Source organism: Perca fluviatilis, chromosome 14 (assembly GCF_010015445.1).
Source record: "Perca fluviatilis chromosome 14, GENO_Pfluv_1.0, whole genome shotgun sequence".
In the NCBI taxonomy this organism is placed as follows: domain Eukaryota; kingdom Metazoa; phylum Chordata; class Actinopteri; order Perciformes; family Percidae; genus Perca; species Perca fluviatilis.
The window spans coordinates 16,563,890-16,588,212 of NC_053125.1; the positions used below are offsets into that span (position 1 = coordinate 16,563,890).

The window sequence follows — 24,323 nt, forward strand, 5'->3', positions numbered from 1 at the left end:
GGAGTTTTATTTTTTTAACTGCTCTTTTTTTACATTACTATTTTCTTTGGATGTTGTATTGTATTTACATGTTCAAAATAAAAGCTATAAATAAATAAATAAACCCTGTGCTTGTTGTGTGTCTCTATTGTAACTCGTGCAGCAATTTATCTCAGTGTCCAAAACAAATTTCTCCTTAGGGAGACTAATAAAGATACTTTGACTTTGATTCCAATGTTTAACTGCCAATTCACTTTCTGTTTTACATATGGGCTTTGGGCCAAATAGGAGGTCATGGTCAAGTCCGAGGTTTTCCTCTTCAGTTATTCAGGGTGAATGATGTAAAGTCTTGTTCATCAGTTAAATGTCAGGTCTGAAATACAAATTCTTATTGTTATACAGCTATGCCATATTAAGTATACATTCACTGTTATACTGTATTTTACCACCCCATCATATAAATAATGATAGATGAAAATAATGAAACTAAATGTGTTCTTTATTTCCCTCAGGACTCCTGTTGCATTCCTGTCGAGTTGAATGCGTAGCCTGGGGGCCCTGGGGCCTTAAGGATCAAGCTGGGACGTGCAAGTGTTCCCAGCAAAACATTACGAGCTGCCTCCTCTTTGCTGCTCTCCGGTGCTTATTACACGCAAGCGCACTTTCTTGTAGAAACAGGCTCACTTATAACAATCTCGGCAAAAGGATTGACAACTTGCAACAAGGTCCACCACAGCACTAACACTATTAAATCCTTCAGTTTAAGAGTTTTTAGGAGCACAAATGAAAGTAAGGTGACTGTACTTCACAGCTGGCATTTCGAACTCCTCGCCCTGCGCTGAAATGGGCGTGGAGTTACCGAACACAGCGGAAACAGACGAGTGCGTAAGCACGCTGTTGAGGGCTCGCGACAGTCAACAGAGACTCCGAGCGGAATAAAATGTGACAGAAACTGGACACAGCGAGTGCGCAAAGATGTGCGGATGATGCTGGAGGTTGCCTCCTGTTTTAAATCTTCAGGTAAGCCTTTTCAAACCACCGGACGGACGGCGACGTACCGTAAAACACCCTGACTTCAAGTGTTGTGTGTTTATTTATCAAAAACTGACTCAAGTGTGCACGAGATTGAAATGAACTAGCTTAAATTTAAATTAGCTGTTTTCCACGCGTCAGAACTGCAAGAAACGATTTGCACCACTTACCGGTAATTTAGGCACATTCAAACAAGTGTAAACTGCGTCACGCGTACTTTAATTGACAAGTTACATTATATTCATAGTGGTGTAATTACTTTTTTCCTCCCAAGTGTAAACACATTAATTAACACATTTCACACGTTCGAACCTCTCTGGCACGATGTGCCTTTAATGAAAACACACTTCTGCCCAAACAACGCAGTGTAATTTGTAAAACTATAGCTTTATAAGCCTTTTTTTTTTAACTACAGTTTTAAATTACATTCTTTAATACAGGTTTGTGTGACGGTATCCTCAAAACAACACGTAATACTGAAGTAGAGAATATGTCAACAGGGCACACCAAGTGCAAAGCATGCACAGGTATTTTTTTTTCTCAAACCAGGAAGGGGACACAAATTGGACTTTGTTCAAAGTTGGTTGGCTGAGCTATGTGTGCAGAAGTATGAGGTAGTTATGTCTTGGTGTGCATGCATGGGCGTGCATGCTACAGTATGACTCACTCACTTGTTCAGTGTAACCATACCTGTGGTGGGCCTAGTGGGTGTAGCACACCTCCTGTGCTGGCTGACAGCCATGCTTTCAGACAGTTTTATTTTTGTAGAGGACACAATATCTAGCTCTAATATATTGCTGTCAGTAGGTTGTGTAGACGTGTGTTGCCTCCAGTTGTATCTTAATGTCTACACACACACACACACACACACACACACACACACACACACACACACACACACACACACACACACACACACACACACACACACAGCTTCATATGTTCCTATGCCCATGTGGGATGTGCAAGCTGTTTATCTTTGAAGTTCTCTTTTTGGTCTTTTCTATTGATCTAAACACTCTGTGGGCTTGGACACGGGGCAGTAGCTGTGGATCAAAACTCCTATATCTAGCCCTTAATAATGTTTGCTGAATATGTGTGCTCCACTCTGGGTAGTTTGTATGTGTTTGCACTGTGTGAGTGGGTGTAGAAGCGCTAAAAGGCAGAGATGAAGTGCAGGCCAGGTCAAATGTGCGAGCAAGCTTTGGCGTATGCCTGTGCTGGCTGTTAGCCAATACAGGTCCCTGCATGTTAACACTGCAATACCCAGCTGTGCAGGCCTGATAGATTCTATAGGCCAACAGTCGTGTGGAGCTGGGCCTCTGTTCTCAATGCTCAAAAATACAAAGCAATGCAGCAGCTAAGGTGTGATGTGTGTGCTCACTAGGTAAAAAAGGTCTGCTTTAAAAGGCATCTGAGCATACAGTAACACAACTGATGTCAACCTAACACTGTGAGAAAATTGATTTTGCCCTTGTTTTTTTGCACATCTATCATATCAGATTGTTGTGCATAAATATATGAAAGGGGAAGATATGCTATGTTATCACAGGCTCATGTTTAAGATATATAAAGGTCACTTTCTGTTCATGTTTATTCTGTGAACTACTTGCACAGTAAAGCACTCAAATGTAAACCTATGCATATGCCACAAGATTGTGATTACTTGAAAGCAGAAGTAACACTTCATGTCCCCTGTGCACTGTAGGTTTGTAACGCAAAAGAGAAGTGGACAATGCAAGATGTTGATGTATCTTCCCCTGAGTTAAAAGTGTGAGTGTGTGTTTAAGAGAAAGAGGCAGCAGTTCTGCCACCCAATTAACCATTGCTTGAATTTGAAGAGACTGTGTGAAAGCATGAGGAAACGGACATTTAACAATAGCTTGCCATTTCAAGGGTTGTACTGTATGTTGCTAGGCAGTGAGCTGTGATGTAAAGCTCTCATTTTAAAACTAAGAGCTGAGAAAAAAAAGAGACAAAGCTATCAATTGGCCTTTCTGCAGAAATCCAGTTTGTGTGTTATTTGATTCAAATATCAGTATAAAGTCTTTTACCAAAACCTTACTATAGAGCCACACTTTAATGGTGGTTTGCTATTTCCTCATAGCTATTGCTGTTTCCTGCTGTTTCATCCAGGAGTGTTGCAAACTTAGATTAGGTTTTGTTGGCCGGCATGTTTGCTCACTTATTGTTGATTGTACAGCACATGCATCTTGGATCTTTACAGAGTAAGAAGAAAGAGACATTTTTTGGGAAACAGGCTTGTTTGCTATATTGCTGATATTACATGACAAGATCAATGTTATTCTCTAAGGTAAATATGAAGCTACAGCCAGGAGACCGTTAGCTTTGCTCAGCATAAAGGCTTGGAACAGGGGTGAAAAAAGAAAAACCTGCATACCAGCACCTTTTTCAAAGCTAAGGAATTAATATGGTGTATTTAGTTTATTTACGTTGTACAAAAATGAAAGGTGACAATGACACATTTGTGGTTTTACTGGGGAATATGTGTCAAATTATTTCTTGGCCTGTCGTGGTGACTTACTGGAGTCTAAAACCATAACTTGCATTTACACTTTAGTTATTGTACGTGGTACATAGACTAGCTGTTTCCTCCTGTTTCCAGTGCTTCCCTTCTGCTTTATGCTAAGTTAGGCTAACCGTCTCCAGGCTGTAGCTTCATATTCATCATAAAGACATGAGAGTGGTATCGATCCTCTCATCTAACTCTTGGTAAGAAAGCGCTTTTCCCAAAGTGTTGAACTTTTCCCTTGATGAGGTCCAATAATGTCATCAAAGTGGTATAAAGGTAAAAGATAAGATAAAATCAATATCCACTATGAATCATTTTGGCTTGTAGAAAAATGCACAAAATTAGAGTGTAACAGATATTTTAAAGTATTCCTCTTAGAGTTAATGGATGTTTCAAAGGCTAATAATTGTCTATGGTACAAGAGTGGAGTCATGCAAATATTCTGTTTGAGGGCACTTACAGCCTCTTAAGTTTACAGTATTTTTCTTGGCCCAACACATATTTAAATGTGTGTTTGTTTGTTTTTTTGTGTCTAGAGTTTAAAGCATCTTCTGAAGGTCTTCCAGATGTGGCAGAGTTGAGACTTGAGCATCATGTTGGAGCCTTCAGAGCCTAGCCAGAAGATCGTGGAGTGGCTGTCCACCCTCCGCCTGTCCCAGTATACCCCATATTTCCAGAAAAGAGGTTATCAAGTTCTGGAAGACTGCAAGGACCTCACAGATGAGCTCCTCCTGGAGTTTAACGTGCTTCCAACAGGCCATCGTAGGCGCATCCTCCGGAGTTTGGAAGCACTAGGGGTGAAGCGGCCGAGCGGTGGAGAGGAGGATGAAGAGGAGGAGGGAGGGGTGGAAAACAGGAAGTGCCAACGGAAACCCGTGCTACACCCGAGATATATCTTCCTGAAGGATAAAAAGAGGGGGACTTCATGTCAGCACCAGCAGCCAAAGGAGGCGAGAGAGTACGAGTTGGAGAGCAGTCAGACTTTGCCTCCAGGAGTAGGACTGGGAAGAGAAATTCCAGACGTCCCAGAGAGCAGATACTTTCGCCCGCCTCAACCGGCCCCGCGCAATCCCCAGAACATCCAAACATCGCTGCCTAAACCTACCTGTGTCCCTGCCTCCGTGTCCTCCAGAAGCAGCAGCAGCAGCAGCAGCAGCAGTGAGTCCCTCTCCATATCTGAAATGCCCTCAGACTGGGAGATTTCCTCAGAGGATCCCTCACTGTCCAGCACCGACTCTTTCCCCTGTATGGCTGAGGTCCACCACCTAACGCTCACTGAAGGCAATTGTGGTTTTCAAGGTGACATGGTGGAAAACTCCATCTATGAGGCACAGAGCAGTTTCACGGTTCCTTTAGGTCCACGGCTCACTCGCTCCTATCGGCTGAGGCACCGGCCCGTCCCTGAAATCCCGAATCAGACCATTCTGCCACTTCTGGACAGGTAAGAGTTAAACTTGGGGGAACAGTTCAACATTTTGGGAGATGTGCGTCTTTACTTTCTTGTAGAGAGTTGGATGAGATGTGCTAAGCTAAGCGGCTGCTGGCGGTAGATTCATATTTACCATACAGACATGAGAGTGGTGTCATCTTCTCACTTAACTCTCAGCCAGAAAGCAAAGGAATGTATTTAACAAAACTATTTCTTTGAGCATAAAGTTTGACTTAATAAAAGTTTATGAGCAGTTGAAAACTTACCAAACAAGTTAGAAGAACACAGTGAAAATCACCTGGAGAAATACATTTTGCACATTGCCATGGCATGAATGAATATGAAAACAAGACATTGCATTCATATTTACACTGATGGAGAACCTGAGGCCTGTAATTTAATATTCAATTCTGCATTTCACATTCATTATTACACCTCATGCTATACATTGTTCTACTTTTGAACTGTGAAACAAACTTTCAGAGTGCCACATCTCTATTCTGAAAGCCTTTACGCCTAAATGGTGTTACCTATTTTTCCCACGTGCTGCGTTGGTGGTTCTAATCGACTGATTTCTCTTTGTCCTCAGGAGCGCACCATCAGCGCAAACAACCAGCCCTGAACAGCTAACCGGCTCCGAAGGTCCCATCGGTGCAAGTAGCATACAGAAAGGTACACCGTCTTTCAGCTGCCTCCGCTTCATCTCTGCCATGAATATTTCATTCGGCAGTAGAGTCAACGGTGCTGTTGTTTGCCCGTATGAAAGAAACGAGGGGAGATGAGGGTAGCGTGTGGGTGGGGTGGGGGTGTTCAGCAGCTGTGTCGTGGGAAACAGCGTCGCCCCCATTTCAACGCACGTCTCACAGGGAACATGCTCTCTCACATCTTGTCCCTCAGCGAGACCCTGGCGTGTATTCCTGTCGAAGTTTTTCAGAAGTTGTTTAACTTTGCTAACAACACACAGGCTTGTAGTACAACCACTACAAATATGTTTTGAATTTCTCCTGTTCCCTTGCTGTATTTATTGGGCTTAGTCGACCCTCATGTCTCATCTGACGAGATACTACGTGAGCTGCTTTCTGTGCTGAGATTGATGTGTTCTCCCAGGATTATTTGACTCATCGCTTTGACGACAGTCTGTATGAATGTGTGCGTGAAACGCCTGTTACCATGTCAGTCTTTTTGGGACAATTTCTGACCACATTGTGACATTTTCTCTTGCAGTCATCTGCAGCATATCAACAGTTTTCTGTCCATTTTCTACACTTAATCTCCCCTCACGCTCCTTTTTTTGGCTACCCCATCCTTGTTCCGTGTACCTTTACTGCAGCAGTCTCTTGGTACAGTAGGCCTTGTTTTTCCAAACTTTTTCGCTGTGTGGAACAAGACAGGGAGTGAGACTTGAGAGAACGGCAAGACAGTATAGTGGATTGGGAGGAAGGAAGAGGAGATGGATGCAAAACAGGCTGAGAGACGGAGGAAGAGAGGGAGCCAAGACGGTCCCAGAGCAGGGTAACAGGGAACTCGACTAGCAAGCTAAATTTCCCTTCACAGCAAGGTCTAGCAAGGTGTTATTTGACTTATCATTTTACCCGAGCATATTTGAAAAGTTTATTCAGAGATGAGATCCAAAACTTGAAAAAAGAGCAGTGCAGTCTTACAGTATTCAACCAAAACTTGCTGTTGGAGGCTAACCGAATTTTAGTTATCACCCCCCCACACCCAAAAAAAAATTTCATTGAGAAATCACTTGTCTGACTAGTGCTTCTTCAGCAGCTCTGTGGCAACACAGCACCCTAGGCAAATCATCATTTAATCACCAATGACTAAAACAGTAATAATAATTCCATGGTCGTACAGTGGCATATACACACACTGCTCAGTTTAATGCACTTCCCTTTTTAAGCACTATACATGTGTAGGGTAATTGTTTCTGTGACTGTGCTGTGGTGTTGACAAACCTCAACTTGGTGCACACACATCACACTGTTAGCAGGAATTCTCTGTTAGTGCTAAGCCACACCTCAGAACAAAGAAAAGACTGTATGTACTAGTGCCGAAAAGAGAAGTGATCTGACAGAAAATGTATGGAAAACAATTAAGTTGTATTATTGTTATAATTGTATAATATGTTCACAACTATGCCCAACCTGCAGATCTAGAAAGCTTACTGTACATTCTCAAACAATACTTGAAACAAAGTTGTTGTTTTTGTTTCATAAATTCATAAATTGCTGGCAAAGCTTGCGCTAATATAATACTAGAGAAATCATAATAGACATGCTAAGATTTTCTAATTAGCACCAGTACAGCTGAGGCTGATGGGGAATTTCATATTACTGTAGAGTACTTTTTATATTAGTATTTGCTCATGTTTTTTTTATATATATATATATATATTGCATTAGCTTTCTTAAGGGGATATTTACTTTTACAAAGAAAGAAATCTGCAGTCAACCTTACAAAATATTAGTAAAAAGGAACCTAACAGCAACAGTAGCAACATTCAAAATAACAACCCCTATTATTGTTATCCTAATTGTCATCATTTAATTTTCTCAATTCAATTTTATTTATAGTATCAAATCATAACAAGAGTTATCTTGAGAATAACTCTTTCTGACAGTAGTGCTGGAGGCCAGGGCAATACCATCCAGAGTAGCTATATCTTTAGATAATGAAGTTCAGAGGTGCTTTGGTCCCATCACAATAACTTTTTTGTTTGAGTTTAACATCAGGTAATTGTGGGTCATCCAGGATTTTATATCTTTAATACACGCTTAAAGTTTAGCTAACTGACCACTTTCGTCTGGCTTAATTGACAGATATAATTGGGTGTTGTCTGCGTAACAGTGAAAGTTAATTGAGTGTTTCCTAATAACATTACCTAGAGGAAGCATATATAAGGAAAATAGAATTGGTCCAAGCACTGAGCCTTGAGGAAAGCCATGGCTAACTTTAGCTTACTTGGAGGGTTTATCATTAATGTTAACAAATTGGGATCGCTCAGAGAAATAGGACTTAAACCAGCTTAGTGCGATTCCTTTAATGCCAACTAAGTGTTCCAGTCTCTGTAACAGGATGGTATGGTCTATAGTGTCGAAAGCAGCACTAAGATCTAATAAAACAAGTATGGAGACAAGTCCTTTGTCAGCAGCAGTTAGAAGGTCGTTAGTAATTTTCACCAGTGCCGTCTGTGTGCTATGATGCATTCTAAATCCTGACTGAAAGTCTTCAACTAGTCACCAGTTAATTCAGGGAGCCTGTGGCTGAAACAATAACCAGTTTGGTGACTAATTTAAATTTAGATGGTGACAGTTGTGCCTCCTCTATGCTCAGTGTGGGAGTGACACAGAGGACTGATAATAACATTCTGACCTGTAACTCCCTGACTTAAAAGAGCCCAGACTTCATTCACAACAAAATCAATCTCCTCACTAACTCCAAACTTATGGCGGCATCTAGGTCTCTTCCCAGTTTGCGACTTTAGAGTGAGTCTGTTCAATAGCAGATAAAGAAGCAGTGTGGTCGACTTGAAGTAACAAAGGCAGAAACCGGAGGCCGAGCTAGTGAGGGAAGAATAGAGGGAATCAGACAGGAATTGAGTACAGTAGCGTCCGGCAGGCCCTCGGAGAAAATCGTGAGTGGCCTGAAGGTCGGCTGATAGATGATGACTGATGGTTGCTATCTGCCCACCAAGCCTGTCCGCAGAGAGGGTGGCTGTGTTGGAGTGGATTTTATCATCAAGTGAATTGACCCCATCATAGAGCTTACCAAGCCCAGTACATGACCTTTGTGCCCTTCTGTAATGGCCTGCATTGTTTGAGAGTGTGTGTCAGTAAAGCTTTAAAAAGTAGTACATTCACATCTGTATTGGCGTGAGTATGTGTGTACTTATTTGACTGTCTATCCTTTTTATGTCTGTTTGTCTCAAGGCATGTTTATGTGTCAGAGTGTATTTCGATCTTTGTCTGTGTGCATATCTGCCTCTCCACCAGTGTCTATGTGTGTGTCTAGCCCCGTGGCTCTGTCTTTTGGCCCTCACAATCCTCAGGAGAGGGTGGTGTCATTTTTCACAGTGACAGGCAGTAGCCCACGCAGGGTGGCCCCCAGGTCTCCAGACTAATAGTGTCTGGCCAGAGTCTCTCCGCTCTTCTTCTTTGCCTTCACTTCCACCGGCCACGGTCCCTGCAGCAGCCAAGACAGAGAAATGGCCTTGGCAGGGACTGAGGAGGATCGTACTCCCAGTTGGGCAAGGAAAAGGACGAGGCAGAGAGATAGGCACGCTAAAACAAAATTTAATTGGTTTACTGCTTACATGGATCAAATGTTGGCACATTTATTCAGATCAATGAGTTGGTTTAATCAAAGGGCACTATAACATCTAAGTGATTTAAAATTTAACTGGAACAATCCTGTTAAGCTCCTTACTTTCATTCACCATGTTTAGGCCTTCACACTGTGTTCTGCAAGTTTCAATGCAATGACAAAACCACATTTTTGTTTTTTCTGTGTCCTTTTTAGCTCCACTTCAAAGAACCTTGACGCCTATTGCTCCCTATGGAGAAATGTTCCTGTACAACAACCCTGAAAGCACTCCGGTAAGACAGCGTACACTCCCACTAGTGGACAGTGAGTAGCAGCTTACCAAAGAGGAACAGACATTTCTCAGATCTTCAACACTATCAGCGGTGTTTCAACCACAGTCTGTACACCAAACCTCCCTCTCAGTGTTCATGTTGTCACTATGGACACACAGCAGAGTGGGGAAATGTGCTTGTTTCAGTTTGCCTCCTGAGGTTAATGGAAATGTCACCTAGCCACTAAAGTCAACATAGCTTAGTGCACCAACACGATAACAGTGTCTGACTGAAAGATGGACACTTTCTTTTCATCTGATGTTAATCTATTTTGTGCTCTATAGGACCAAGGCGCTAAAGATGGGTTGCAGATGGGTTTTAAGGGCAAGATAAAACAGAAGAAACAGAGGTATGGTATGCTGATGTAATCCTGCTGTCCCACGCTCTGGTTATTTTTAGATGTTAAAGCGCCAATATTATGCTCACTTTCAGGTTCATAACTGTATTTTGAGGTTGTACCAGAATAGGTTTACATGGTTTAATTTTCAAAAAACACCATATTTTTAGGTATCTATTTTAGCTACAGAGTGAGACATCTCACTTCTGTACCATCTTTGTTGGGATTCGCACATGCGCAGTAGCTAGGTAAGGATCACATCAGCTAGCTGTTTGTTTCTACAACTTCAGTCAGTACAAGGCAGGATTAGCCGGTAGACTTCTTCTAAACGAGGGCGCACTTACAACTTTGCGTGGAATACCAGAACAGGGACATGTAAGTAGTTCTTTTGCAGATGATGGTGAACTAGTGTGTATTGTAGCAGTGTTTTGCCATTGAGAACGAGGGGGCTGTTAGCTTCGGCTAGTGACGTAGAAAACCCTGCTGATTTTGAACAGCTCACCCGGAGACTGAAGGCAGGTTACATTCAGAAACCCGTATCTCACTCAAAACAGCATGGATGTTTTTTTTTTCCAAGTTTGTATGCATGTGGAAGCACCAGAGACACAAAATAACACCCCAAATCCTAGAAAAAGTGATTTTTTTTTTTCATAATATGGGCACTTTAAGAAAATTTACAACTGACCACTAATTCCGTTTTTGTAGTTACTACTCTGAGTGTAGCACATTATTACATGTAGAAAAGTAAAAAAGATAGATTCTTAGGCTTCACTGTAAATCAAAAATATATCCAGTCATATTTGGGCAATACTTGTATATTTCCTACATACTATACATGACAGAAGCCTTCTTAAAGAAATAGTTTAACATATTGGGATGCATGCTTATTCGCTTTCATGCCGAGAGTTAGATGTGATCAATGCCACTTTCATGTCTGTACGCTAATTATGGAGCTAGGCGATAATATCTTCTCATCTGTCTCCTAAAGTAAAACAGTTATTAGAATATCCCAAAATGTCAAACTGTTCCTTTAATGCTATCTATGCTCCTCCAGAAAAAAGATGAATAAATGGAAAGAATCCAAGGAACAAAGGTCTCCCCCTGCTCCAGCTATCCCAGACCCCGACAAAGAGGAATACTCAACAGTGAACGAGTGTGCCAGCATTTTGCCACGAGGCAGTTTGGACCAAAGTTTTCTAGTGAGCCCTGAGGGTCATGCTGTGGGACCAACTTCCTCTGGACCTAAGGATGGATCTTTAACCATGGTGGAGTGTGAGCTCTACTCGGAGCCTGCAGACGCTATGGGGGTTCTGAGTAAAAATGCACTGCCTGATATTTCTCCATACGCATGCTTCTATGGAGCCCCCAAACACCAGGTGCTCAAAGTGGGTTGGCTGGACAAACTGTCGCCTCAAGGGTAGGTTACAGTTCTGCCGAGGATGATAATTGTCGTTAGAGACTCCGTTCAGATTATCCGATAGACATTCATTTTTAGTTGATGTAATGATACATGGATCTTCATGAAATCCTCATGAATGCCAGTTTTACTGCAGCTCCACATTGCATAAGCAATGTTATGCATACTTCTTTTTTCTATCATGTTCTACAACCAAACAACCTAAAATGTGCCTCATGCTACTTCCCGTCACATCACTGCAGTCAGTCAACTACTGCTTCCTGTTTTTTTGCAGATGCTTTACGCTGCACTTTTTTTCTGCTTCCCCCTGTGTCTTTTATCTTTGATAACCATTTAAAATTGATAAATGGTATTATATACAGAAGCCCGAAGCAGATCCATCCATAATACATGGCACCATAGAAAGGAAAGGAAGATGGGATATGACCTTGTAGTATTGAGATGCACAATATGCCTGCTTTGACTTAGCTTGGCTTTTTTTCCAAGAGTCTCTTGGATCCATCATTTACTCTACTCTACTCTACTCTACTCTACTCTACTCTACTCTACTCTACTCTACTCTCTACTCTACTCTACATTCTCCTTCACCACCTGATTTGCATAGGTTTGGCAAACTGCCCTTGGGCTGTTGCATATTCAAATTGGAAGTGCCCATTTGTTTTGATTATGCTAATTGACAGATGTTGATAGAACTCTTGATGTTAATGAATCAATGGCACTCTTGATGAAACATGAGTACCTGTTCAGAGCAGATTTAGTTACTGGCTTACTGTCTTGACAGTTTTAGATTTGTTTTGCTTATTTCACTCAAAACTTGAGTTTGGTTGAACAACTCCGATGGATTGAATTTGCACCTCACCTTCTCTTTGCAGAAATTGTGTTTTTCAACGGAGGTGGGTGAGATTCGATGGCGAGAGTCTGGCGTACTACAACAATGACAAGGTAAGTGCGAGAAAAACCCATGCACATGTTAACACTTCCCTTCCCTCCTCCTGCTGACACACCCACATTCTCCACCTGCACACTACCGAAGTCATTCCCCCGTTACAGAAATCTATACCATGAGCAGCTGAGCCAAGATCTGAGTGTTCCCTTCCCTTCTCCTCCTTCTCATTCTCATCATCATCATCATTATCATTAGCTTGGCAGGGTAAAGAATGGGGGCAAGGACAGAGCGACATTATGCCACGCATGACAGGCCAGCACTCTCTGTGCCCGCCCCGCCATACAGTAGAGTACATTGATGTTGGCACTTGACCAGTTCCCAGAGAAAGGAAGGAGAGGGAAGGTGGAGGGAGCGACCTCTCTTTTTGCTTCCCTCAGCATTTCGCTCTCCCTGTACCTCTCTTCATTCTCCTCCTGTCTGATCTCAAATATATTCAGTTTACTGTCATAGAGGAGTGAAGAAACTAGAACATATTCACATTTAAGAAGTTTGAATCTAATAACTTGAACTGGTTAATCAATTATCAAAATAGTTGGCAATTAATTTAATAGTTGACAACTAATCGACTAATCATTGCAGCTCTATCTACCCGTTTAGTCTGGAAATGTTTTTGTATAGCGCCAACATTTACAAACAGTTTTTGAATTCAACTGTAAATGAGGACAATATCGTTATATGTGACCATGTGTGTCCCTTGGAACTACTGAGCTGTTTTTTTTTTATTCTTTCTTTTGAATTTGTAATTTAGCTTGTTCCCATCCATTTGCTACAAACCACTACACTTTACATCACAGGTAACATTTCTGTACACTGTGTTAGAATGGTGTATGTTTGTCTGTAGCCTCCATTAGCTTTATTTATTAATTCATTTGACTTGTAATCCAATACAGTACGTATCATGTCTACATTAATGTTTTTCCAAAATTGCATTATTATTGTGAGGTAATTAGGGCTGGGTAATATTTTAAATTTGTAAACAATTTTGCCAATGCAATGATGCTGTACACACAACCCAGACAGTGATATTGCATGATTCTGCATCCAACACTAATTACTACTGTAAATGTTTTCTAATGCCAGAATGTTAAATCATTTCTTCTTCAATATATGTGTGTGGCAGCTACAGTCATTCAGTGTTTTAACCCTTTTTTGTCATGTAGCAAAATGTGCCAAACTGCTCAATGCATCGGTATGGGTGGGACTCAACCACAGGCCTCACAATACCATATTATCACGATACTTATGTCACAATACAAAACTATTGCAATTTTAAACATATTGCAATATTCTGTGATATATTTTGCATTTATTAGCTTTTTTCCAACTTCAGATTTTTCCCAATTCCAAATGAGGTCTCCAAAGGAAAACGTTGTCAAAATCTGTTTTATCTAAAAAGATACATTTCTCTGTTTGCTCATCTCCATTCAATTTTAATGTTGCAAAAAATATCGCGATACAATAATAATAATAATAATAATAATAATAATTTTTTTCCCCCACCCCTGTGCATTGGTATTAAATACAGAACTACCTACATAAAATATAATATTGGGAAATGTCTGATAAAACCTTAGGTTAACAAGAATCGGACCAAGCAGTCAATGCCAACTTTTGATACTTGACTCTATTCAATACCTAATGCTACAGATATGTTTTAATCAGTACTCAAAACCTATTTAGAGCTTCGCTACCCAGCCACAGTGGTAATGCAGTGCAGACTTTGCAAATCAGTCTGCCCTTGAATTGCATTATCACGCAACAATGATGTAACAACTGACAAAAATTTATCGTAGATATTGTTGTACACTCAATGTTTAATGTGATCAATTACACAACTAAAGTACATTTCAGAACTCTGATTTTATACCGAACATAAATGAATAGTTTCTTTTGGCTTCCTGGAAAGGAAGAGACAATGCATTTACAACTTTTTAGTACACATTATGTATATTTGAGGTGCTAAAACCTTCATACACCCTGGTATTATCCTTCAAAAAAGGCTTTCAATGTATTAATTCTGTGTTCTCAAGCGGCCATAACCTATCTGACATAATGTGCTTTACCTTCATGTTCTTTCTAATGACTGTTGGATGTATCTTGCACTAAGAACAAACACATTTTGGTGGTGTGTTGGTGTGTGTGTGGTGTGTGTGTGTGTGTGTGTGTGTGTGTGTGTGTGTGTGTGTGTGTGTGTGTGTGTGTGTGTGTGTGTGTGTGTGTGTGTGTGTGTGTGTGTGTGTGTGTGTGTGTGTGACCTCTGCGCCCCTTCCCAGGACCAGCTTGTTTTCGCTGCAGCAGCGTTGCACAACATCACAATCAATGATGTGGGACCTGTCTGATGCTTGCTCGTTAATCACTTGCTAATTATATCCCTCCATGCTCTCTCGCTCCCTCTGCCTCTCTCTCTTTCCCCTCGTTTTCTCTTTCCATCGAATTTGTTGCTTTATTTATCAGGACACGCTCTGTCGCCGGCAGAGTGGGAATCGGCAGGGAGGCCAGCGAGTCAGCACTTTATACTCTTCGTCACTGTCGGTGTAGGCACAACAGTTTTTTGGAAAGATGAAAGTTTGCCTGTGTGTGTGTGTGTAAGAAGGGGAACAAAGATTGTTGTTTAGACTTTTTAAAGTCATCCTGCCAATGTGACTCACCTCTCTGAGAAAGCAGAGGGCTTCACCATGTTTCGGGTGAGCACAGATGTCAAGTACAATCTCTCTGTCATCCCTGCTTTTTGTGGCCAGCTGAGGTCAAGTACCACCCTGTTTGCCACCCAATGCCACCTCCACAGAGTGAGCGCGGGAGTAGAAGAAGATTGCATGGACAGAGGAAGTCTCTCAGCACCACTTTATGTCAGAAATTGAAATATGAGTTGTTGGCTTTCTCTCCCTCACAATGCAGAGACATACATCTATTTTTGTGCTGTTATACTGAGTGCAGTCTACAAGAAGCGCTGTACTGCTCACATTACAAGTTATTTTTCATCCCATATTGTTATGTGTACGTATGTAGGGGTGCAAAACCTACACGCTTGATCTCAGACCAGGTCTATTGATGATAGGATTACTCCATTTCCAATCCATTTTCGAAATGGATTGGATACGATTTATCTTCCGTCTCCTAGGTGCTCCAACTTAAATCAGTTTTTACCAACTATTTTCAATGGAAAGTAGCTAAAGCCTGCACAGTTTGTAAAAGTCGCTAAATAGTGTCATGCCTGAATTATCATATGTATGATGTCATCACATATTGAATTAACATATATCAAGATTTAAAAAAATGAAATAAAGTCAAACTAAACTACTTGAGTGACTCTAACTAGCTTGATCAGTAGCTATTATTATTACTCAAGCTGCTATCATCTATACATCTAAATCTGAGGCTGTCACATTAGAGCTAAATGCTAATTTTACAGTGCTACTGTAGCATAGCCACAATGATAATGCTATCATGCTGATGTGTGCCATGTTCACTATTTAAATTTAGCATGTTAGCATTACTAACAGTTAGGTACAGTTGAGGATGATAAGAATGTCAGTTTTGCGGATTTGGTAATAAACTAGTAGTTTATGGTATTGGACACATTTAAAGTGCAACTAAGTACCTTCCCTTACAAATACAAAGTTAAATTCATTAGCAATAAAACACAAACTTGCACCGTTCAATACACACAGGGTTTTTGCCACTACAACCAACTTGGTCTGGTATGACCAGTAGCTCATGGTACCTAATGTTGGCTATATTTACATAGAATCTGTCTGGGCTCTAGGCCTTTTGTTTCATATCCTAAAAATGTGTCTTGTGCACACAAAGTGTGGCAAAAAGTGTGCAGTCTGCACTAGACTTTAGATTGGGCTCTGAGCCGACATCAAGACTGATATCAGCATGGTTTTATCAGTTTATCATTGTCCAATCTTTACTACCCGTACACAAAAATAAAAATGCCTCCACACTGAAACATTCCCATGCTTGTTCTCTTTCTAAAAACTTTCAACACCCCAAAAACTCTCTTGTAGTTTAAAATCCTCTGGGATCTGTCAGCCCCAGACAGAACTAATCACACTTAATCACAGTCGCAGCTTAAAGGTCTCTGGCCACGGTGATGTCATCATCGGGGTAGTGGAGGTGGCGTGGGAGAGTAGCGAGATCCTCAGTCTCACTTCTCCCTCTCTGCATGGTTGTATCCAGTCTGTCTCATCAATCACCCCTTTCGCCTGATTTCGTCAACACCGGGATTGACTTGGGAGAACACTTTGGGTCTGAGATGTAGTCTTCGGGGGCCCGAGGGGGTGTGTGTGTGTGTGTGTGTGTGTGTGTGTGTGTGTGTTTGCGAAAACTGTCCAAAGCCTGGCTTCAGGGAAGTGAGGAGAATGACTGGGAGGGATGAAGGGATGAGAGGATGGGGGAGGGGGGTGGAGGCTGAATAGGAGGCCAAAGGGGAGATGAGGTTTTAGGATCGGGGATCAGTCTCGAGTGTATCAGTCTGCCTGATTGTCTGTCTGTCTGACACTGAAAAGCTCTCTCTTTCCAAGCCTGAAAGCTCCTCTGCTTACTCTCTCCTGTGTTTTCCCAAGATGCCTTTGCTGCAGGTACTGTATACATATTTAGTAGCAATCTGTAGTCAATCCAACTATTTTCTTTCATGATTTCATACATTTCCACGTGTTTATTTTGCTATGCATAGCACGGCCTGGTCATATTTTGATATCCAAGAGTTCCTAATTATACAGAGGGACATTTATGAATAGATATAATTTGAATTCACCCCAGTGCAACCCATCAGGTTAATTTACCACCTTGAATTTGATCCCTTGCAAAGTAGTAATTTAAAATTTTAGATGAGTAGCACTCATCAATATTTTTTATATTAAAGGTTTAAATGACTGTGTAAAGCCCAGTTCACACTAGAGCTGTCAATCTTCCTCTATAATACCATTCAAATTCCATTTGATTTTTTTTTTTTATATTCGAATAATATTCGAATATTTAATGCTCAATTGCAGCCTGTTAAATAACATGTACAACACTACTCAGGCTTATGCATTGTCAGTGCCACTATATACTATAAGCATGTGGTTGTTGTAACACGTTTTGTCCACCAGAGAGACTTCTAACATCAGCCTGGCATTGAGGGGACCTGCACACAACTTTGTTAACATTCATTTTCCACCATGAGCACACAGCGACAAATACAAATCAACAGAGAACTCTGTAATGAAACATTATCTAGCAAGTGTAGTGAAGCGGCATTGTTGTAAAGGCTAACGGTGCTCGGTTAGCACAATGACATCATGTTAGAAAGTACACCCGAAACGATTTGTCATAAACTAGGTAAGTAACAAACGATGCTATCTGCATTAATAACCAAGCCAAACCGTGCTGTCACTACTATTTTAGTAATTTAAAAGCAACCTGTTTCTTGCAGATTGTCACGTTACTGAGAATCCAGCTGAAGGTACCAGAAGGTAATCTATGAAGTCGAAGCTATAACTAACAGCTGTAGGGCAGCTAACATTACCCCGCTACGATAACGTTACTATACTTTGCAACGCAGTTAGAATACAAGAACGAGCTAACTAATGTTAACATAAGCACTTTGGCTTGGTGGATGTCGATTTTTAAAGTCATGTTAAAACCATTTCCCGTCCTTTGTTACGATTTCCAGCCGCAGCCTGTCACTCACCCTTGTACTAAGTTAACTCGGTACGTAACGTTAGCTCCGTAATGTTGTACTAACGTACGGTACGTAATGTTAGCTTAGACCTCACAATTCCTTGTTTCTCACGCCCGCTAAGTTATTGTTCATAAGACGTGACATAAGTGACACATGCGGGTAGGCCAAGGCGAGAAGAGGGAGATTAGCTAACGTTTGCCAACATATTTGTAAAAAAAAAAAAAAAAAGTCCCATTCAAATTGTAATTTCAGCATTCGAATAGTTTTCATTTTTTTACTATTCAAATTATATTCAAATTTTGGTATTTGTTCCAACAGCCCTATTTCACACCAAAGATTTTCGACGACACAAGTTCAAACTTGCAACTACTTGCAATTTGCTGGACTGCGACGTTCTGAAACCTGCTAGTTTACACCAATGCAACTAGACATGACGGTGTCTCATCTCCATAGAAACGGCTCTCTGTACTTACGTTTTTAACTTTTGGCTTTTGAGGCTTTTTTGTAGCTGGATAAAATTTGTAGCATCTTAAAATATGAATGTGGACAGTGATAGTGAGATACTTGCTACAGTTTCATTTCTGGTAGCGAAACAGCGAAAACAACATTTTATTTGTCTGATTCACTGACAAACTGAGTCACAGGTGACACCATCAGTTGGCTTGAGTTGAGCTGAGACGGGCCAGTTCACAGCGCTGCAACTTTTCCCTGCAACTTTCTAAAATGGTTTTGTCTTGCTGCAAATTAGTGGTCTGCACTGGACTTAAAGTGAGAGGGGCACTTAATGTGGCGAAGCCACAGATAATTATCGCCTGACTCTGCAGTTCAGCTACAGAGCTTTATAGCATCTTTCAGCTCATTGTTTTGGTTTTCTGGCCCGCAACTTTACTGTTTTAATTCACTCTCACTGCTATCATCAGCTGTGTGTTTAAGCCTCAGCAGCAGCTGTTTTCAGTAAAAAAAAATAAAATAAAAAATAAACTCCAAAAACCCACTGTACTCTACATTTTGGAATCTGCTAACATTCATCAGGTGAACACAAACATGACTTGAAAATAAATGCTAATGTTGCTCCGTGTATATGTATAAATAATCAACTATTTGCTAACACGTTCACCATATCAACAATATTAGGCGATGTGTAAATGTTGTGTTTACAGCACTGCCCCCAATGGGCCAAAAAATAAAGTAGTGCAGGTTTAAGCATAACCCAAGACTTGATACCCAAATTGTTAGTTTTTGAACTCCATAAAATCCTGGAACAATAAAACATAAGTACCAGGCTAGCCTTGCATGACACACACCCTCAATATTTAATTATTAGAATGAAATAATTTCATGTCAGATATGTTAAAAAAACAACAACCTGTTGACACGATTAAAATGACAATGTTATGTCACATTTCAATGGTCACCCTTTAGAGACCTGAACGTCTTGCTGACTACCTTAATAAAGACTTGATTTGGACTTACTTGGACACAACAGCTCTGCCTGGAAGAAACATCTTTAAAATCCTTAAGACATCCCACTTGGTGAAACAGCAAGGATGCATTGTTAACCACAGGCAATTTCTCAAAGGTGCAGTTTTCTGCTCCAACCAGTTGGTGTCCTCATGCCTCCATTGAAGTTGCACTGCTTTGCAGATGCCAGAACCTTAACTTCATGCTGATAGAAAACTCTTACCACCCTCTTTACCCTCCTCCCTGCTTTCTCCACACGCTGCCTCCATTATTGTAGGCTTTAGCTCCATTGCTCTGCCTTAATTGTTTCCTGAAGTTTACCAGGTTGTTTTTGAAAAGAAAGTAGACATAGTTATCCACGCAGGATAGGCACTTCCACAAAAGAAAAAGAATTTACACCGCCCTGCAAAATGACATTGGTTGACAAATGTTGGGAGGGTAGTGATATGAGAAGGGCCAGAATGAAGGGAAGTGGGAGTGAGGGAGTTGAAAGTGGGAGGGACGTCAGGGTGAGGGGAAATGAGTGTGGAGGAGATCTTTGGCAGAGGGAGGTGAGTCAGGTGTGTTTGTTATTGGAGAAAGAGAGATAGTTAGGGCTCATTGCTTCCTTGGCAGTCCATCCTCTTGAGATTAGTCTGTAAACGGGTGGGGGTGTGTGGCGGCAGCTGCAATGCATGGCGTTGTGTCTGAATCAAAGGCTTTAACACTGACCGCTCCTTTTCATCGCCTCTCCGCTGACTCGGCTGAGTATTTACAGATGCACACCTCGCAATTAAACAACTCTCTCCTTCATGACCCCAAAAGTAGAATTAAAACAATTAATTACCGTTAACCCATACTGGGGTATAATTATCAGCACACAGCCACCAAGCTTATCCACACACACACACACACACACACACACACACACACACACACACACACACACACACACACACACACACACACACACACACACACACACACACACACACACACAGACTCTTACTTTCTCCTTTCCTCACCTTCCTTTAACTTCTGTCTAAATTTAGAGAGTGAAAGTGGGGGAGATATTGGTGTGAAACTCCCCGGGGGAGAAATGCACAAGGCTGGCTGGCGGTAATTAGGTTGAGCCACTTCTTGCCATTGTTAACATCCTGTTTTAATAGGAGAAGGACCCCTCCCTGACCCTCTTAGGCATCTTCATTTCGACATGCTCTTTCCTCTCTCTTCTCCTCCAGCTGCATTGCTTTCTCTCCCTGATTATGGAATTCCACTGTTGCCTCTTCTTCCGTTTTTATCCCTTCTTTATTGTATCGCTTAACGCTCTTTTTCATTTTGTTTCTCTCAGTCCTCTCCTTGGCCTTTCACACAAACCTAATTTCTCCTTTTTTTTTTTCAAATTTCACGCTCCCTCCATCCCTCCATCCATCCCTCCCTCTGCCCCCGCTCTCCCTTACTGACTGTGCCGGCTGGTATATTTTTGGCTCTGTGGTCTCTAGAAATAGGCTTTTGTGGCTGGCAAGGTCACTGGCTTAATTAAGAATGGCGAGAGGGAGTCAGAAGTTCACTTCCTTTTCTTCCTCAATTCATCCTTCCTTTGCTTACCTCGCACTGTGTCTTTGCAGGATATGATGGCGGCAGTACAGTAGAGCAAACGTACAGTATTGGGCATGGCAATCCCCACAAGCCGTTACATTGTGCTCAGGACTACAGAGAATCAAAATTCAGGTCAAGCCCGTTGAAGAGCGACAGAGAAAAAAAAAAGGGACGTCTGTTTTTTTTTTTTTCATACTTTGCAATGATAATGACATTATCGACATGAATAATGCAATGTCTGCAACGACCCCTTTCTTTTCCTTTTTTATAACCCAGTGATTTTCACCGCTACAGAAGCGTAATGTACTATCCCCTGGTTCACACTATTGCATTATCTGACATGTTCTTAGCTTTTTCCTACTACTTTAAGGGCATTTCTCTGTTATACTCGCCACATTATGGTTTGAATACTGATTTGCTGGTGGTACCATTCTTTCCTTGCTTCTTCAGAAGTGATAATGTTGATGTTTGATTTCTTTTTTTTTTATGCCCCTTCTGTCTCCTTTTCATATTGACAATGACCCAGTACTTTAATTGCCATTGTCAAGGGAGAATGTAAGAAAGGGTCATGAAGCCTCCAGTGCAACATCCTCCTTATTTAGATGCCTCTACTAGAGCTGCTGGGGAAAAACATGGGGGTAATGAAACAATACACACACAGCCCAATCCCACTTTACCCAACAAGCTCTTCCTGTGCTTTACCCAAATCCCCACCACAGCGTGCCTCTTTTTAAACATTTGTGAAGTTTGTTTTCAGCTTGTAGATTTGTTTTATGGTGTCTCCTAACACCCAAACGACTGTGTTATGTATTTGGGCTTCCTTAATGATATGTGATTCACTTTCCTGCCCCTCCATTTCAAATCACACCTATTTCAAACCTATAATTTCAGTTATTTGTGTTAATGACAATGATAACATCAATGCAAATCTGTCCTGGCTTGCTTAACCGTATGCAGGTCATATGAAAACCCGTACTATGTGGTTCCTGTTTGTATTGCTGCAGTAGCTTTTTGATTGAAAGGCTTCTTGTCCAAGAGCTCTGTACCATTTATCAAAGTTATTGCTTGAAAGGGAACAGGGAAGCTATTTCTGCAAATAAATTTGACGCTGTATTGATGGATAATGGCTCTAGTTGCAGAATGTCTGTCGAAGCCGTTTCAAATTGAATGCGATCCTAGTGGACGATAACACAACTCAGAATTACACATCTATTGATTCAAACAATGCGGTTGAATACGATAATTGTGGGTCTACAGATGCAGATAAAATAAGCAACAATTCAATAACATTATTAGTACCCATGAAGCGCGTGTGTGTCTGCATGTGTTTATATACCTATTATTTAGTATGTGTTTTTATCAGCTCTTATCCTTTTGTTTATGTGTCTCTCTGTTTAGGAGATGTACTCCAAAGGAATGATCATGGCCAGTGCTGTCAGACAGGTGCGAGGACTGGGTGACAACAAGTTTGAGGTAGTCACCTCCCTTCGGACCTTCATATTCCGGGCTGAAAGAGAAGGTACAACAAGTGCATCCTTCACTTTTTCTCTTCTGCATTTTGCAGCCATTTATCAGCTATTGGTTCTGTTTAGCTGCTCAGTCTGCCTCTGTTGCTCTGATCGTCTGATTTCCTGTCTAGCCTTGTTTTTCTCTCTGTCCTTCCTTCTCCCCCCCTCCCTTTCTGTTTGTCTGATCTCTCATTCTCACCTCACTCTCTCTAAATGTGGTAATCTTCTGCCTCACCCCTTTCCCCCCTTTTTGTCTCTCCTCATGCAGTTTACTCTGCCATTTATCTCTCAAAGGACATTTTTTCAGTGTGATTTACATCATTCAAAATCATTTTGCAAGCTACCCATATGTAAAGAAAATGGTTCTAAATTTTAGGAAATTTGCCTTCGTTCAGAGCGTGATGTGAGAAGATCAATACCATGTCTGTGCCTTACAATAAGTACAGAGTTGGGGTGTTTATCCTAGCTTAGCATAACAGTTGGATATAAGATGAAACAATTTGCCTGGCTTTGTCTGAATTAAAAAATCCAACTATCCAAATCTTGAAAGGCGCCAATTCTCCAGTCGGAAAACCATTATACTTCTGCAGAAGAAGAGGGCTCAAAAAGATGGCCTATTTAAAAGTGTGACAGACATTTCTGTTTGTTTCATCCCCCTTGCTCGCTCTCTCGCTGTTTATCAGACCACAAATGACACAAGAATTAGCTAGCTGGCTAACGCACCCCACGGTTCAAGTACTCATTTAAAAAAACAATACACATTGTATATATAAGACAGCTTAAATTAGTAGGGCTGTTTTTTTTAAATTTGGACAGAGCAGACTAGTTGTTTCCCCCTGCTTCCAGTCTTTTTGCTAAGCTAGGCTTAAGAGGTCCTGACTCCACCGTCTTACTTAACCAACATTTCATCTAATTTAATTTCACTCTCCGAAAGAAAGCAAATAAGCATACCGTATTTTCCGCACTATAAGGCGCACTTAAAAGCCTTTAATTTTCTCAAAAAACGACAGTGCGCCTTATAATCCGGAGCGCCTTATATATGGATCAACCTCTCGGATCACTGCCCCGTTGACGGGACACTGCGTCGCTGTAACCTCGATAAAACTTCCACTCAGTCGCGTTTTTATAACTTTAAAGCATTAAATATTCAAAATATACAGCCATGCGACACACCAATTGAAAGCTTAGCCTCTAATGATTAATTTAAGCCCACATACAAAGCATACGATGATTTATAGCAGTTACACAACTGTTACAAAGTAAACAATTTACAATAAAACAATTCAGCCATAATCTGCGCAGGTGTCGAGAGTGCATCCATACCTGATTTCGTTGTCCTTTCATCAACAAAGTGGTATTTTGGCCCAAACTTGATTTTCATAAATCCACAAGAGTCCAAGGAAATGTAATATCCAAGCTTTATATTCCAAAACGATCTGTTCGCCTCACAATGTTGAAGTTTCTGGCCGAATCACAACGGAAAAACGCGTTTTCCATTTCCGCACTTGTCATCGCCGCTAGCTTCTCTGCCCAGCTTGCTACATGATCGATGTGGGCGTCATCGTATTCCCTAGCTTCTAAGCTTTCGATTGGTAGCTCATATTAGCCAATCCGTTCAGGTTTGCCTCTGATATGGCCAATGGAAGCGGACAAGCCGATGACAACATGTCAGGGACCACGTTGAGACGATCGCCATTTTCTCGGACCACTTAGATTTAAATGCTATAAGGAGGGAGTGAACGGAGTTGTCAGAACGCTTCATAAAGTTTGACTTTATCTGACGGTTTTGTTGACA

At 41.2% G+C, this 24,323-nt stretch overlaps 1 protein-coding gene across 1 annotated transcript in view; it reads left to right on the top strand.

The window, feature by feature from the left end:
- The first annotated feature begins 864 nt into the window (after positions 1–864).
- Positions 865–24,323, top strand: part of zmp:0000000660 (arf-GAP with Rho-GAP domain, ANK repeat and PH domain-containing protein 2) — a 132,556-nt gene continuing 109,097 nt past the window's right edge. The window contains exons 1-8 of the mRNA XM_039821848.1: positions 865–999; positions 4,081–4,985; positions 5,563–5,645; positions 9,498–9,574; positions 9,898–9,962; positions 11,005–11,367; positions 12,240–12,309; positions 22,419–22,539. Of these exons, the coding sequence (XP_039677782.1) occupies positions 4,138–4,985; positions 5,563–5,645; positions 9,498–9,574; positions 9,898–9,962; positions 11,005–11,367; positions 12,240–12,309; positions 22,419–22,539 (1,627 nt within the window). The 5' untranslated portion in view covers positions 865–999; positions 4,081–4,137. The remainder of the gene's footprint in view (positions 1,000–4,080; positions 4,986–5,562; positions 5,646–9,497; positions 9,575–9,897; positions 9,963–11,004; positions 11,368–12,239; positions 12,310–22,418; positions 22,540–24,323) is intronic.